Raw genomic sequence first — 14,076 nt, forward strand, 5'->3', positions numbered from 1 at the left:
CCAAGGGTAACGTGGAATACCGCGAACTGACCCAACACCCCGACCATCATAGGTGGTTTCGGTAGCCCCGTCTATCCGTTTTACCATTTAATTGAAGGGCTCATCAAAACACTCCGGTACATTACGTTCGACCCCCCTCGCCTTCCCCGTACCCCGTAACATCGCATGTTTAATTATTCCATACCAGGTCGCGTAAGGGTCATTTCCCCCGGAAAACCGTGAAGAGTTTTTATTGCGTCGCGAGGAAACTTTTTGGAATTGCGGAAAACTTTCGTCCAACCCCGAAAGCGGAACTAGGTATTTGGGTGAAGAAAAATTTGGAACTCCGACGAAAGTCGCACCGCGGGTGGATTTTAATATTTAGTATTTAATATTACATGGGTGATCGCGCACCAAGGGAGAACGTTTAAACCGTGACATTCGACGGTTGCGAACTTGGGAACGATTCGCTACCGAGAATCTTGCAGGAACAGACGCGGTTTCAAATGAATGAAAAAATTTCGCTTTTCGCATCAGACGGGACTACCGAAAATCGTACAAGTATACTAATTTACATCATCATATCGTACGTACGTACAAATATAACCAAATTATGTGGACGGTGAATATAATCTGGGTGTATCAGTTCGCCGCTTCGCGTGAGAAAAATAATAAGAAGTTAAAACCACATCGTATACATTACTGTCCGAAGTTAGTTTTAAGTTTTTAATGCACTTCTGGTGCTTCTATACTGCGCTTCATCTTAACAATAAGACAAAAAGCAGTATACCTACGTACAAGGTGATGATTACGTGGGATTTTCTACAGTGTTTGTACGGTACATAGTCATGTAACATTTTCAGCGATTCTTTCATCCTCGTTATACGGAATAGCTGGGATCTACTCGTACGTACGTATCGCGTAAATGCAGGCGAATCGTTGATACGTAATAGCGAGAGTGGTTCCAGTCGATATCTTGAAACTATCCGCGGGTTCGCTACGACCAAACGTTTCATCAAGAAATCCAATGGGTTTCCGATTGAAATCGATACCCTTATAGGATCTATTTTGTCGAAAGCTTTAAACGATGTACGTGTGACCGTCGCGCTCCGCATCCACACGCCGGTGTATTTTTTCGTTTCGATTTTTTCAGAGAGTTGTTCGTCGAGTTCGCCGAGTCGAGGATAATCCGACAGGGTAGAGACGATTATGAACGAAATTAAAAAATTCCACACGAAAATTTCGATACATCAACTTCCAGTCTGTGGCGGTTTACCATTTTTCTCACATTTCGTTGGTTTTTCGACTTTGGTCTGCAGCTTTTCGAATTAAAGTTAAAGCTCGACGCCCCCTGGCCTGTCGAAAGGCAGAAACCACACATTTGAGTATCTAGATCTTGACGTACCGGCTGACGTTCATTTTCAGAGTTTTTCCATTTTTTTTTTTTTTCCGTGTCATGATACGCTGTATTTCAATATTTGAAAAACTGATATTTTTAGAGACTGGAAGAAGATGAATGTTGCTGATGAAATTTTCGAGGCGATCAAACGTACGGGGTAGACAAAGCTCAAATTACTCTTATCTTCGAATTGAAATCTACGTTATTTTGGGAATCGATGTCATTGTGACCGAGTTCGAAATACATTCAACGGTATTTCATAGAGTTACACCGACATTGATTATGCTAAAAATATAGGTTTAGTTGACATTTGAGAATTGGGTAACGATGTCGGTAATTTTATCTGAAATGAAGAAGCGATCGACCGACAGGGCGTGTTTTTGAAACCGTCAAAGTTGAAAATCAGAGTATCGTGGTATAACTCAATTTCGGTCCCGAGGAACAACGGCATCATCAGACTTATCTGGTTAACTTAAAATGAAATAAGTGGTCCACAAATTTAATTCTCATTCCCGATTATATAATTATAATTCACCGTGAACGTATAGCCTGCAGCCCGAAGCCAGCTGCTGTCGCCATAAAACAGATTTGTGCAAGGATATTATCCCCCTACATCGCTAATTATCTGAAAATTGGTGGTTCTTATCCGAAAAGTTCGCTTTATTTCATATTTACTTCTTTCTCTTTATGCCCTCGATAATAAAGCCGAATTCCCAACGCTGGGTGGCCCGCTCCAATTTAGTTTCCTTCAATTTGACGGGGCAGTCGACAAAAATCTGCCCCTATATAAGAAAAGAAATAAACTCCGCTACCCGACGGAACGGAATAGAAAAATATTTGGACTTCGCCATCGGATTTTTCTCCTTTTTTTTTTTTTAATCACGAACTTGAAAATCCCAGAAAATTGGACAGTTAAAAATGTACGGCATAACTCGTATATTGGCTTATCGAGTAATCGTCTAATTTTGAAGGGACTTCCGGTAAAACGGGAACAAAAATATCCCATAGATACAATGAGTTCGGACGGTTCTTTCTCGGATTTTCGTGTGCGATAACTTGGAATAATTCTCACGATTGTTCAAAGAATTTATTCCCAAATTTCAGTCCGTTAAAATCCTCGAGTAAGGAGGGCGTAACCGATAAAAATTTCGACATTTTGTAGCTCGGGCCGTAAACCGAGTTCCGCAGTATCAGGGCGTGACCGAAATTTCATCGCGTGCCAAAGCTCGCGTCGTTGCACTAATTTAGTTTTTGAAAAATGTATTTTTTTATTTTTTTTTATCTTTCGGATCACGTGCGTTCGGTTGTACCAAGCCCTCGATACGGGTGAAATTATAAAAAAATCTACCTCATATACGCCTCACAAAGACGAGAGGAGAATTTATAGAATTCAGTGCGATCCCATCCATCTTCTGGTAGAATTTCGTCCTCGATTTACATACGGCAGACTTTTGCCGGTTTGGCCCCGCGTAAAATTGAAAATGCAGAAAAGTTTGGAATGGACCTCCCCGACATACCTACACGGGTATGCGAAAAAAAAAAATAAAAAAGGGGGGGATAAAATTTATCGCGTCATCACAGGTGCAATAAATCTTTGGAAAATTTACCTCACCACCTTAGTTATTCACATTCCCGCACATTGAACGCGTATTTTCAGATTCGTCAACTAATTATCATCAACTTAATATCTCCCATTATCGTTTCACCTCTGCAGATAACGACGATGGTAACATAAAACGAATTCTCCATATCTATTCACAACCGAATAATTGCGAACAGTCTTCGGCATATTCGACGGGTCAGTATATCTGTTAGGATTTATTATTAATTCAGTTTCGGATATTACGTCGTCGCACTGATCCGCACCGGGAGTTTCGTCATTGTCGTCGTTTGATTTTGATTTTTATCATTCCGATTTATCTTCGTCCGATTTCGTTGACTCCAAACTTTCAATCTCCATTGCTTCACCGATGGTTCGAATATCTTTTTGACCGACACCGTTGTCCGTTCGAGAGGAAAAATTTTCAGTTTTGTTACGTTTTATCGTCCTCAAGGTTTATAATACTACACCTTCAGGCTCCCGAATATTCATGTTCATCATCTGTAATTAGATTTATAAAACGTAGCCTGTATATATGTATATATACATGAGGATGTTATTATACGGTATTATATATGGTTTTAACGATCAAGGGTCTTCCAAAATACGGTCCCCGCGTTTAATCCCACGTGAGCAGGTCTTTTGTTTTTAGACCGTACTCAACGCCTTTCTAAACCATTGACATAGAATATTGTATAACGGTACGGTGTTAATGCGTTTGTATAATGTACGTAGAGTATAATATATACGTATTTTTTTATTTAACAACGGTAGCACAGCTGATTTTTTAATAACGTCACGTAAATAAAACGTCAAAACGAGAACTTCAAAAAGAGAACGAGAAAAAAAATGAAAACCGAAAAACAAAAATAATTGAAAAAGAAAAAGGAAGATATTAAATCTCAACGGGCGGTTTTAATTAAAGTTTATACATGGGTATGCAGGTACTGTATACGCACAAATGTTATTTCGCAAACACATCTTCCCTCGCTTGATCGTTCCATTCTTATTCCCTTCCCTTATTTTTCCTCCTTCTTCTTTTACTTCTTCGGATACAACTTCGCCGCTGGATTTAATTGGTTTATGATTATTTTCTTCCTGCTTATTTATTATTGTTATTGTTTTTTTTTTTCTCTTCAGTTTATTATCATCTTGTCATTTTTTGTTCCCTTGCCTTTCTGCCTCGTGGGGAGGCTCTGACCGTTTATATTTTATTATTCCTCTTCAGAGTTCGTTACTATGACAATCCGGACCTGGTATATGATATTTTCAAACAATTGAAAAAGTTTTATCCTTTGTAAAGTTTTATTAATATACACGTGGAAGAGCGGTGGCTCATTTTTTACTCGAAAATTCTTCTTCACTCACTTGTTCAACAAATTTTTCGTATTTGTTGCTTGTTCGCAACAAATGTGACTTTCGGCGAGAATGGAAAAAACGTCACGATATGCAAATGTCCTTTCTTCATCAAGTCATATGTAAACGGTAATAAACTTTCAACGATTCAAGAGAAGTGGAAAAAACAGAAAAAATTATTTCACGCGCGAAAACGAGATGTTCGAAATATTTCGCATTGGAATATTGTCCAGTCATGTGCGCGTTTCGCCTATCATACGTACTACATGTGCATCGTAACAGATGCGTGCTTTTTGGAATAGTGGAAAATCGAAGAAAAAAAAAATGTCCATGAAAGCTAATAGGTGCAGTAGATTAACTATATCAAGATATCATCAAGGGTTGCCGATCGGTGAAAACCGCGACTCCTGTTTTGTTTTTTTAATTTTTATTATTTTTTTTTGTTTTTTTTGTCAAATTTTTTAGGGGTGGAAGTGGAAGAAATCTCGTGGTGCGGTGATCGAAAGCTTGCGTCCGATTTATTTAGCTCCGGGGTGTTTCGGGCCTCGTTGTCGGACGGGGATATATAAGTCGGGGTTGAAAACCAGACGTGTGCGAATTGAAACTGGACCAGAACTCCGGAGTTCTGGAGTGGCACTGCCTCCAGATTCCCCCCTAACCCTGCCGCTAGTCACGCCGGCAAAACCGGCCAACCAAGTGGGGGATGTTGAGGAAAGGGACGCCGATGATGTGGGCGCGTGCGCTCATTTTACTCTTTTATGCTACCTACGTGGAGGAACACGCGTGTAAAATGCACGCTCTTCACGAGGACATCCGGTTCATGGAACTGCGAAGATCTTAGATTTCGTAGTCCGCACCACAGATTTCCTAGGTAGAACAATCGCCACCGAGGAGACCGCTCTAGAAAATTCAAGATTCGGTATTATGACAGAGCTTTTTTCGTCTCGCACTAACTACTGATTGCGAGTATTTGAGAAGGGTACATTTTTCAGGAGTCAAATGTCCTGGGCAGTTCTTCACTGATCGTTGTATCTTCTAGTCGAGCTATTTTGGTGTAAAGAGCTTTCTCGAAAGAGCGAGAGAATTTCAAAAGTTCGTGTGGCAAATTCGGATGTTTTTTACCAGCGAAAATCTGCAAAAAAATTGTTTCAAAATAACCGCATACTATCAGCACAGTGAGATCGGGAGCGCGTGGATAATTTCGAAAGATGGGAAATTATTTTAGGAACAAAAAAAGAACCCAACGCGAACATTCCGACTATTCTGATATCTCGATAGTTTTATTACAAAAGGTTTCTTATTTGGAGGGAAAATATTTTTTTGGTACCCTTCGGGCAACGGCTATCGCTTGGTAGTGCACGGGCAGCAAAACGATAAAATGGATAAAAGCGGTCGCCTGGTACGAAACGGTTGTACGGAAATTTGAATCCAACACGTTTTTGTCAAACCTCCGGGGAACGGGTACAACCCATATAGATTCCTGTTATCCAGTGAACCTGCACCGATACCGGTAACGAAACGTTTTTCGCAATTTAATGATCTCTGCTCTCTCTCTCTCTCTCTCTCTCCTTCGAATGAAATATACGAGTATAGCAGATAAATTTCAGTCAGGCACGCGATAAAATTAATCGTTAATAATTATTACGTACGCATAATACGTTATATTCTATCTTCTCTTTTACATAAATAACTCGCAGTTTGTCCAATCGTTACATCGGATCGGGCCGTCGATGCGAGGTCGTATCATAATTGAAAAAATAAAAAAGCGCGGACTCTGCCAAAAAGGGTGTATCGGACAAACGCGACCGAATCTGCGCGAATGAATTATCTTACTTGCGGAGGAAAAGCTGAAAGGTAATGAATGGAATAATGCGATTTATAATAACAAAAGTAGCAAAGATGGACCGCTAACGATATCCGATGATCCGTGTTATTCGTATGAAATACCTTCGAAATGAAAAGTTCCCTTGCATCGTGTACGAGGTGTATTTTAATTGGCTGGAAATTCGCTACGCGATCTCGTCCCATCCCTTGTTGAAATTATAGGGACGCGTAACGTTATATAAGTATATAAACGAGCTGTTACATGATTTTCCTCAATTTATCCCTAATCCCCGAAAATCTGTCGACGACAAAGAAGAATAAAAGATCGGGCGACACTTTTTCTACCTCCCTCCGGCCGCGCGACGCCGCGCTTTTTTATCGCACGCTACCGAAGCGGAATCAACCGAGTATTACGTGTACGGTAGTAGGTACGTCGTGATCTTCCATGTACAGGATTTCGAGTGGAGGAAAAATAAAAGGAATGCCGACGGAATAAAGGAGAAAAAAGGAGGAGCGGTGAAAAAAGAGAGTATGAAAAATAAGAGTGGAAGGAGAGAAAGATTGTTCATACACCTGGTATCCTCCCGTACCTTATCGGATCAACGAGATCCGGGGGATTAGATTCCCTGCAAAGTCGTGAAACAGTCAAGTGGCAATTAGATCCAAGGTTTTCCACCCTTTCCAGGTTTGTCGGATAGGTTGAAATAGAGGTGCGTGAAATCCTTGGTGATCCTCTCCCTCCGAGTATCCGCGAGTAGGACGTACTCGTCGTCGTGTTCCACGGCGTATTCCACATCCGCTTCCGACGGTTCCAGATAAAATATATAGGGTATATCGTCCCCGTTACCGGGTACGTCGTTCGCGTGTAACACCGTTCTTCCTACGACGTGTTTTACCGCCTGTAACAATTATCAACGCTTGTATTTGCCCTGGCGAGTTATTCAACGCGATCCCGTTTGCGCGACTCGACTTTACTCTACTCTCCAAGAATCGTCGCGTTATACATATATAGCGAAACATATCCCAAAGGACCGAAGGAAAAGAGAACCCCCGTTTCCCCCCCTATTCCTCGGGTACAGCAATTAACGTGCGAGGGATCCTGCAAAATTCCTTCCCGAATTCCCTTTTCCTTCTACTCCACCCACTACTTCACCCAACCCACCACCCCCCCGCGCCCACTCCCATAACACGACGAATTATTCCCGGGTCACGGTGATATCGCGCTGGACTTCGGAACGCGTCTTGAATTTTTTTCAACCCTCAAACCATCCCCCATTTTCTTGATTTTTTATTTACTTATTTTTTTCTCTCTTCTCGCCCTCCCCCCCCTTTTTTCTTTTTGTTTCGCACCGCCACAAACACGAATGCGAAAAAATATTGGAAGAAAGGATGAAATAATGCGATAATTTTTTACGTATACTACCATGTACCTGTTCTCCAGTTTCTGACCAATGTTTGTACAAGCTTCGATAAATAACTCCTTGATGTCTGATTTCTTTTATTAACTCGTTCATTTTTTCCTCGTTCTCTGGAATCGGTATCTTCTGCAAGTGTGCGTGAAAAAGAAGAAGATTATTATATATGTATATATATATACATATATGTAATATAAGAGAGGAGCGTTATGTATTTTTGCGATGTCCTGTCGGAGCACTTGGTACAACGTTTACAACATCTCTCTTCCGCAGTGAAACTTTGTTTACTCTAGCTGCGCGAAGAGTATAGTATACATAGACGTATATATAGGCAGAAGCTCGTCAACCCTCACCGAATGGGCGGTAAACCAATAAACAAGATGGGGCACCGAGTCCTTATTCGAGCATCGATACCCCCGGGGTAAGGCGGTGGTGAACTATAGGTGGAGAGAAGTGGGACTTTTTTTTTTTCATGAACGCGAAGAAAATGAAAAGGGAGAAAAGAACCTCGCCAAGGATACATAGATACATACAGATGCGTGTTTACTGTGACCCGGGCCATTGCGCACCGAAGCACATTTACAGCCTGTCGTCTTCTTGACCTACATTTCACTTGTTGTGCAATTTTTAGTTTATCGCTTCGCGTCGCTACATTTCTACAAGTCCCCCCGTCCGGCGAACCGTGATTGAAAGGATTAGGATGCGGTGATTGAAATTTGAATCGCAATCGCTGACCTTTGGCCTCGGGTTACCCCGAGCTTTTCACACGACTAATGTCAAGCAACTCGTCATTTGATTGCGAATTTTTTTCCCCCCTGACACTCGTACGAATGGTTGATTGGCGGCGATATCTTCGGATGTATTTTTTTTTTTTCGCACAAAGAAATGTTCGCCCGAAGTGCACTCGGTTGAGAATCGGGTGGGAAAAAAGTTAAAAGGTCGGAATCTGCTCGATTTGAAACGAAACGCCCCGTATATATACTAACGTCGGGTCTCCGTTTGGGGGTCGACTTCCGCTCCGTTTTCCTTGGCGATAACGGTTTCCATCGAATACCAACCGGCCAAAACCCTTCCTTGTAGACGATTTTTGGTTCGAGTTTGTCCTTCTTCTTACCACTCTCCTTGGCATTTTTTTTACCCTTTTTACCCGCCCTTTTATCACCCTCTATTTCTTCACCCTCGTCCTCCGCTACTCCCGCGGGTTGTTGCTCGCTTCCAGCAGCAGCAGCAGCTGTGGAAAAGGATAAAATAAATTGCAAGGGTCAGCTGATCAAATCCAAGAACGAGTTATGTATATAACCCTGGAGTTTGTACGTACGTAGATTGAGCTACTGAAATATTCATGATCAAAAAAAAAAGCTCGAAAAGCTGCAACAAGTTTACCGAAATACTTGAAATTTCTGTTTTTTTTTTTCTTTTTTTTCTCATCAGCTCTCCAGCTGCATTTAACATGCAGCCTTCGATCGATATTGCACATTTATTCATTTTCTCGATTCAGCGTAACTTTTAAAGAAAATTCAAATCCTGGTGTGATTGCAGCGAAAAAAAAAAAGCACACCGCACCGTAGCAAAGGAGCGAGTCTGTTTTATTTTTTCATTTTCATCCAGAGTTTTAACATAAAATCGAAGACGTTTATTTGATCCCCTCACCTTGAGCGGGAGGAGGTTCGCTTGGGATAATTTCGGATTCCATTTGATCGTCATTTTGTTCTTCTTCATTTTCTTCGTCTGAAAAATCAGCCGGAGACGTCGTTCGGTCTTCCGGATTTTCGTTTCCTTTTTCCTCTTCCTGTTATCACGAGAAAGAAGAACATCTAAGACCTCCAAAATTCATACACTACGTGGTCACTGGTAGTTATTATTTCACGTAGTTTGTTCTTCCGATTTCCTTCCGGTTACGGATTCTTTGTTATTTTATTTGTCGGTTACCTCGGGAAAGCCACCTTCCGCGGATTCTTTCGTTTCGTCTCCCTCGCCCGATTCTTTCCTCTTATTTTCGATCTCCAAAGCTACAGCGGCTCGTTGAAGACGGTCACTAATCCTCAGGGCTAATCCAATCTGCGCTCTCAACCACCACTGCCAATCTTGCGAGCGTTCGCCGACCTTTGTTAACCAGGAACTCCAAACGCGAAGTTTTTCCGAAGGTACCGCGTAAAGCCTCGTCATGGCGTCCGCCGTTTTTCTGTAATATTTAGTTTCGTTACTTCCACGTATTTTTTCAGAGCTTTCGTTAACGAGAGAAAAAAAACTAGTCCGTCGAAACGTCGTCAGATGGAACTGTAGCGCGAAAATTGGCGAAGCTTTTCAAGCTCTGTATACGTCCGCTCGATTTTACGAATGTTACGATATGATATATTTATAGAATGCGCCGACTAACGGAAATTTCGTCAGCCTATACCTTCAGCCAAGGTTGGACGTCTTGATTCTGGATTGAAGATTTCAAGATTAGATACTCTGGCTCAGCGCCACTACTTTACGTGACGTCGTCTCGCCAACGGAGATGATAATCCCTGATGCACGACGTATTATACGATCTCCGTAATAATTGTCCATCGAGCATCTTCGAAATGATCGAACGTATGGAGGGAATAAAGGAGCCGATCGTTCGTTGCTCGATAAAAAATTCGAAGAACAGCATCGACGCGCTTTTATGAATACGACACGAAACAGTCACCCCTCTCGTACTTTTCATCTCAATTTTTCCAGATAAATCGACGGGGAAAACTTTGAGTTTTTTTTTTTTTTTGTTTTTTGACAGAAAAGAAGAGGATTAAAAAGGAGGCTGATAATGTCGAGTATAATTGGATGTAGTACAGTGACGATGAGTCTGGACAGTGACGCGAGGGAAATGGTTTCCTGTTTTCAGTTATGGTTGCTGAAAAGTGAGCCACTTGCGTCACTCGACCTACAGACCCACCTACGTGGGTGAGGATATGGACGAGTTATATACCGCTTTTTTGGTCTAAATTTACCGATTAACTAAACATTCAACTATTTCAGATGAACCGGTGCGGGCAATAAAATTTGCAAATCCCTGATGCCAGTCATTACGAATGCATGTACATGGACGCCGCGGAAGCGATGGAAAATAATAATCAGGGTGAGAAATTTATGCGGAAAATCGCGTCCTTGGAATATCGTAGTGAAATTATCTTTTCTATTTCCTTTTCTTTTCATCTGAGATTGACTTTTTTTCAAAGTTTTTTGAGATCTTTTTCCGTTTTAATTTGCATCATTTTAAAATCAGTCTCTCGATACATGTAGCAACCATTTTTTCAAACTTTAGTCTATTTGAAAATCTTTCATCACAGGGTTGGAAATTTTGAAAAAAACATAAATTTAGATTCTTCCGAAACCCTCAGATAAATTGAACGAATAAAAGCCTGTGGGTGACTTTGTACCGCTTTTAAAGTTTGAACGGTGATTTCGGAATTCTGGTATTGTGAAGAACACAATTTTTTTTACTTTTGTATCCATTTGGTTTTTTTTTTTTTTATTCTTCAATATATATAAATGTAAATCGATATCTTGGAAAACATGATGCGAAATTGCTGGTGTTTTTTTTTTTTTTTATTTATTACTTATTTTTAACTTTTGCGGCTGAAAAATCACCGGTTATTTTATAGATCCAAGGTGACACAGAGAAATTCTTGAAAAACGAGTTACTTGTGAAAGGACCTGGGGAAACGAGGAGGCATGGAAAAAATGGCTTGACAAAACTATTCTTATATTTCTTCAATTCCCCATAGATCGTGAAGTTTTTTCCTTACCTACACCTAATACATCTGCCGTAAGTTATCCGTCAGGGAAACAAATCTCCAGATTTAAAAATTTAGTTTCTCACCGCTTGGGTTGATTGATTTTGATTCCTAGGGCAGTTTCCGATGGCGTGAGAACAATTTTCTCGTCATCGGGTTCGCTCTTTCCTTTTCCTTTACCTTTCGCCTTGTTCTTGGAATTTTTCGGAGAAGTTCCGGATCGAACCTTCTCGGCTCCAGAAGCTTCATCGTTTGCCATTTGTGTTTCTTATGTACTGTTTTTTTTTTTTTTTTTTGTTCTGCAACAAACGCGCGATCATTAGCATTCTATTAAAATGGAAGGAAAGTAATTTACATGTTTCCGCGAGCGGATTTGTTGATTTTTTTTTCATTTTTCCCTCTTTCCGTGGCAGCTTCGTTTTCTGGATTTGCTCACGGTGGGATTTATATGGAGAGTGAAATCGGGCGATGAAACAGTAACTAAACAAACACCCTATACCTACTCCTTCAGAGAGTGAACTAGGCGGTTGATATTGCCTATAGCAAACACTCGATGCACGTGGAGAATGAGTAAATATAGAACAGTACATATGTATATATATACATGTATAGATTATATATCTACATACGTATTATTCCCTAGAGGGAACGCTGGGTAATTGGCATCTCGAATCGGCAATACCGTCAAGAGCCAGTTCGAAATTGTCTCCGAGATCGCTCGACTACCTAAATTCTAATATGCGAACACACGACTCGTCGGATGCGTGATGTAATTTTCATCCATCTACCGCTACATTGAATGTATCTACCCGTCACTTCTAATTGCTCTCAAGTATCTCTCCACTTTCTGTATATTTTCCTCGCTGAATATAAAAATTGTCGTTACATCTCATCGTGCGTTGTACGTACTCTTTTTGAAATTGTTATTTTTCTCCGATGTAATTGCGGGCCGGAAATCTAGTTTTTGAGAATAATTTTGAAATTTGTTTCTGCCAAAAATAGGTTATCGTGTACGTCAAATTTGAAATTTCTGTAACTGTAAATTGAAGGGCGATACGAATGTACAATCGGCGTCGCGAAACTTTATTTCACCTTTTCGAAGCGATCTACGATTTTGCTCGTCGCCGATGTATCCTGCGTCAGCTGATCTTATCCTTACACGTACCTATATCCGCACGTGAAGGTATCTAGGTCATTTTTTCCAGGAACCGAGACAGGTTTGAGATACCGCCCTATCCGATTTTTCAATAATCCAGGGGATTTTATTCTTTCCGTACCCAGCGTTGAAATTGATTCGACATTACCCATCCGAAGAATTATCGAATCCGAGCATCGATGACTGTTGCGACGTTATACGGTGGATAGAAAATTCGCTCGGATTCGAGTCGATATCAGAATACGTAACCGCCAAGGCAGTTTCCCACGGCGTATATCAAATTTATTTTTCAAGTTAATGAAAAAATCCGTAGAGTCTGCGCGACGTCCAAACCGGCCAACAATAAGAGCGTGGAAAGAACATTATCTAGTAGGTATTTTCATAAATATTCGTACATAGTACATAAAATGTACTCTATAGGTATACGCGCGTACAATATAAGAAGCGGTCTTACTCAGCATGTGTTAAAATAGCTCGCAGTCAAAATAGCTGACAGTGCTGTACCTCTCGAGTAAATTACCTGTGCAGTTTGCTGACTTTCGCATCGATCACCACCGCGAGTCATTCTGCAATACATGAAAACCAGGTGAACGTATGTATCTCCATTGATACAGGTGTATCGGTATTGTATAATATAATACCTCGTATACTTACAGGTGCATCAACACACCCCACGGCACGCGCGTCGATTCTAAAGAGGCGAGTCTCAAGATTGAAAGTGTGAGGCTTGTAGAGCGATTTCTTCGGGAGGCTGGTACGAGGTAACATGTATACATCTATCGCAGGGTGGAAAGAGGAACCGTCGCGTCGTCGAGGGTGGTAAGGATTGATTTCTGTCGCTTTGAGTGGAAGAAAATTAAACGAATGTTCGAGGCGGCCAGGCTGGTAAGACGGGCATAGTTTTCCGCCCCCTGCGTCCGTACCACCTTCAAAGTTTTTCTACTTGTTTTTTTTTTTTTTTACTTCTTTTTTCTCATTTTTACTTCGTATGCTCTTTTTTGTTTTTTGCGGTCGGGAGGTCGAAGTGCAAAGTTTCCCGTCGGAATTTCACAACGAAGAAAAGAAGGAGGACGAAGAGAAAATAAAATAAAATAAATAAAACAAAATGAAAAGAGTCGAAGAAAAAAGTGTAAAAAAAAAAAAAATGGGAGAAAAAATGAATCGGGCAGGTGGTGAGGGATGCGAAGGGTGTGGCGCGGACCATGGGATGAGAACAACTCGCAAAAAGAAGAGTTCACTTTCTTACAGTTTGTACATACCAGCAAAAACATTTTCAAAGTCTCATGAATTATACGGAAAGCTCATACGCGGTGGCTACCTACTGACATTATATGGAATACATCGAGAGTTAAATATATTTATATATACCGTAAGTATAATAAAATATTCGTTGGGAAATCGTTTACGCGATAACTTTATTAGTATAGTTCCCCATGAACAATATTCTTTCGCTCTCTTTTTCCATTTGTTATTTACGCTTTTTGTTTCTTTCGTATTATTCATGTTTCCTTGGGGAAAAAGTTTCGATACCGCAATAGAAAAACTACGATTTTTCTATTCGTCGTCGTCGATGAAAAATAAGTTTTTTT

General features: G+C 40.7%; 2 protein-coding genes across 11 annotated transcripts in view; both read right to left on the reverse strand.

Moving 5' to 3' along the window:
* The window catches only part of LOC105685740 (5-hydroxytryptamine receptor-like), a 31,366-nt gene extending 27,627 nt beyond the window's left edge, over positions 1–3,739 (reverse strand). For 2 of the 4 annotated variants that reach the window (XM_012400098.3, XM_048650493.1), the window contains exon 1: positions 2,986–3,739. The gene's annotated coding sequence lies outside the window, so the exon portion shown is untranslated. Of the gene's footprint in view, positions 1–2,726 lie in introns of all 4 variants that reach the window. The other 2 variants (XM_048650494.1, XM_048650492.1) reach the window with 2 other exon arrangements.
* A 1,662-nt stretch (positions 3,740–5,401) lies between these two features.
* Positions 5,402–12,383, reverse strand: LOC105685770. 7 transcript variants are annotated; one of them, XR_007277073.1, is made up of 8 exons: positions 11,961–12,383; positions 11,418–11,630; positions 9,503–9,755; positions 9,224–9,362; positions 8,560–8,804; positions 7,589–7,702; positions 6,749–7,057; positions 5,402–5,466 (listed from the first exon to the last, which is right to left on the reverse strand). XR_007277073.1 is itself a non-coding variant. In XM_048650495.1 (6 exons), the coding sequence occupies exons 1-6, from the start codon at positions 11,588–11,590 to the stop codon at positions 6,815–6,817; spliced, it is 1,167 nt and encodes a 388-aa protein (XP_048506452.1). In that variant the 5' UTR covers positions 11,591–11,822; the 3' UTR covers positions 5,456–6,814. The 7 variants fall into 7 exon arrangements, 1 of the variants encoding a protein (XP_048506452.1); XR_007277072.1 differs by lacking the exon at positions 11,961–12,383 and adding an exon at positions 11,687–11,822; XR_007277074.1 differs by lacking the exon at positions 11,961–12,383 and having other exon boundaries at positions 8,560–8,801; positions 11,418–11,822.
* Between the last annotated feature and the right edge of the window lie 1,693 nt (positions 12,384–14,076).

The sequence above is a fragment of the Athalia rosae genome, chromosome 2, assembly GCF_917208135.1.
Source record: "Athalia rosae chromosome 2, iyAthRosa1.1, whole genome shotgun sequence".
NCBI lineage: Eukaryota > Metazoa > Arthropoda > Insecta > Hymenoptera > Athaliidae > Athalia > Athalia rosae.

Coding starts and splice junctions, on each gene's coding strand:
- LOC105685770 (XM_048650495.1), bottom strand. CDS start 11,590: ATGGCAAACGATGAAGCTTCTGGAGCCGAGAAGGTTCGATCCGGAACT. Junction 7,703..8,559: donor CCCCCAAACGGAGACCCGAC/GTTAGTATATAT, acceptor GCACACTTGCAG/AAGATACCGATTCCAGAGAA. Junction 7,058..7,588: donor GGTCAGAAACTGGAGAACAG/GTACATGGTAGT, acceptor TAATTGTTACAG/GCGGTAAAACACGTCGTAGG.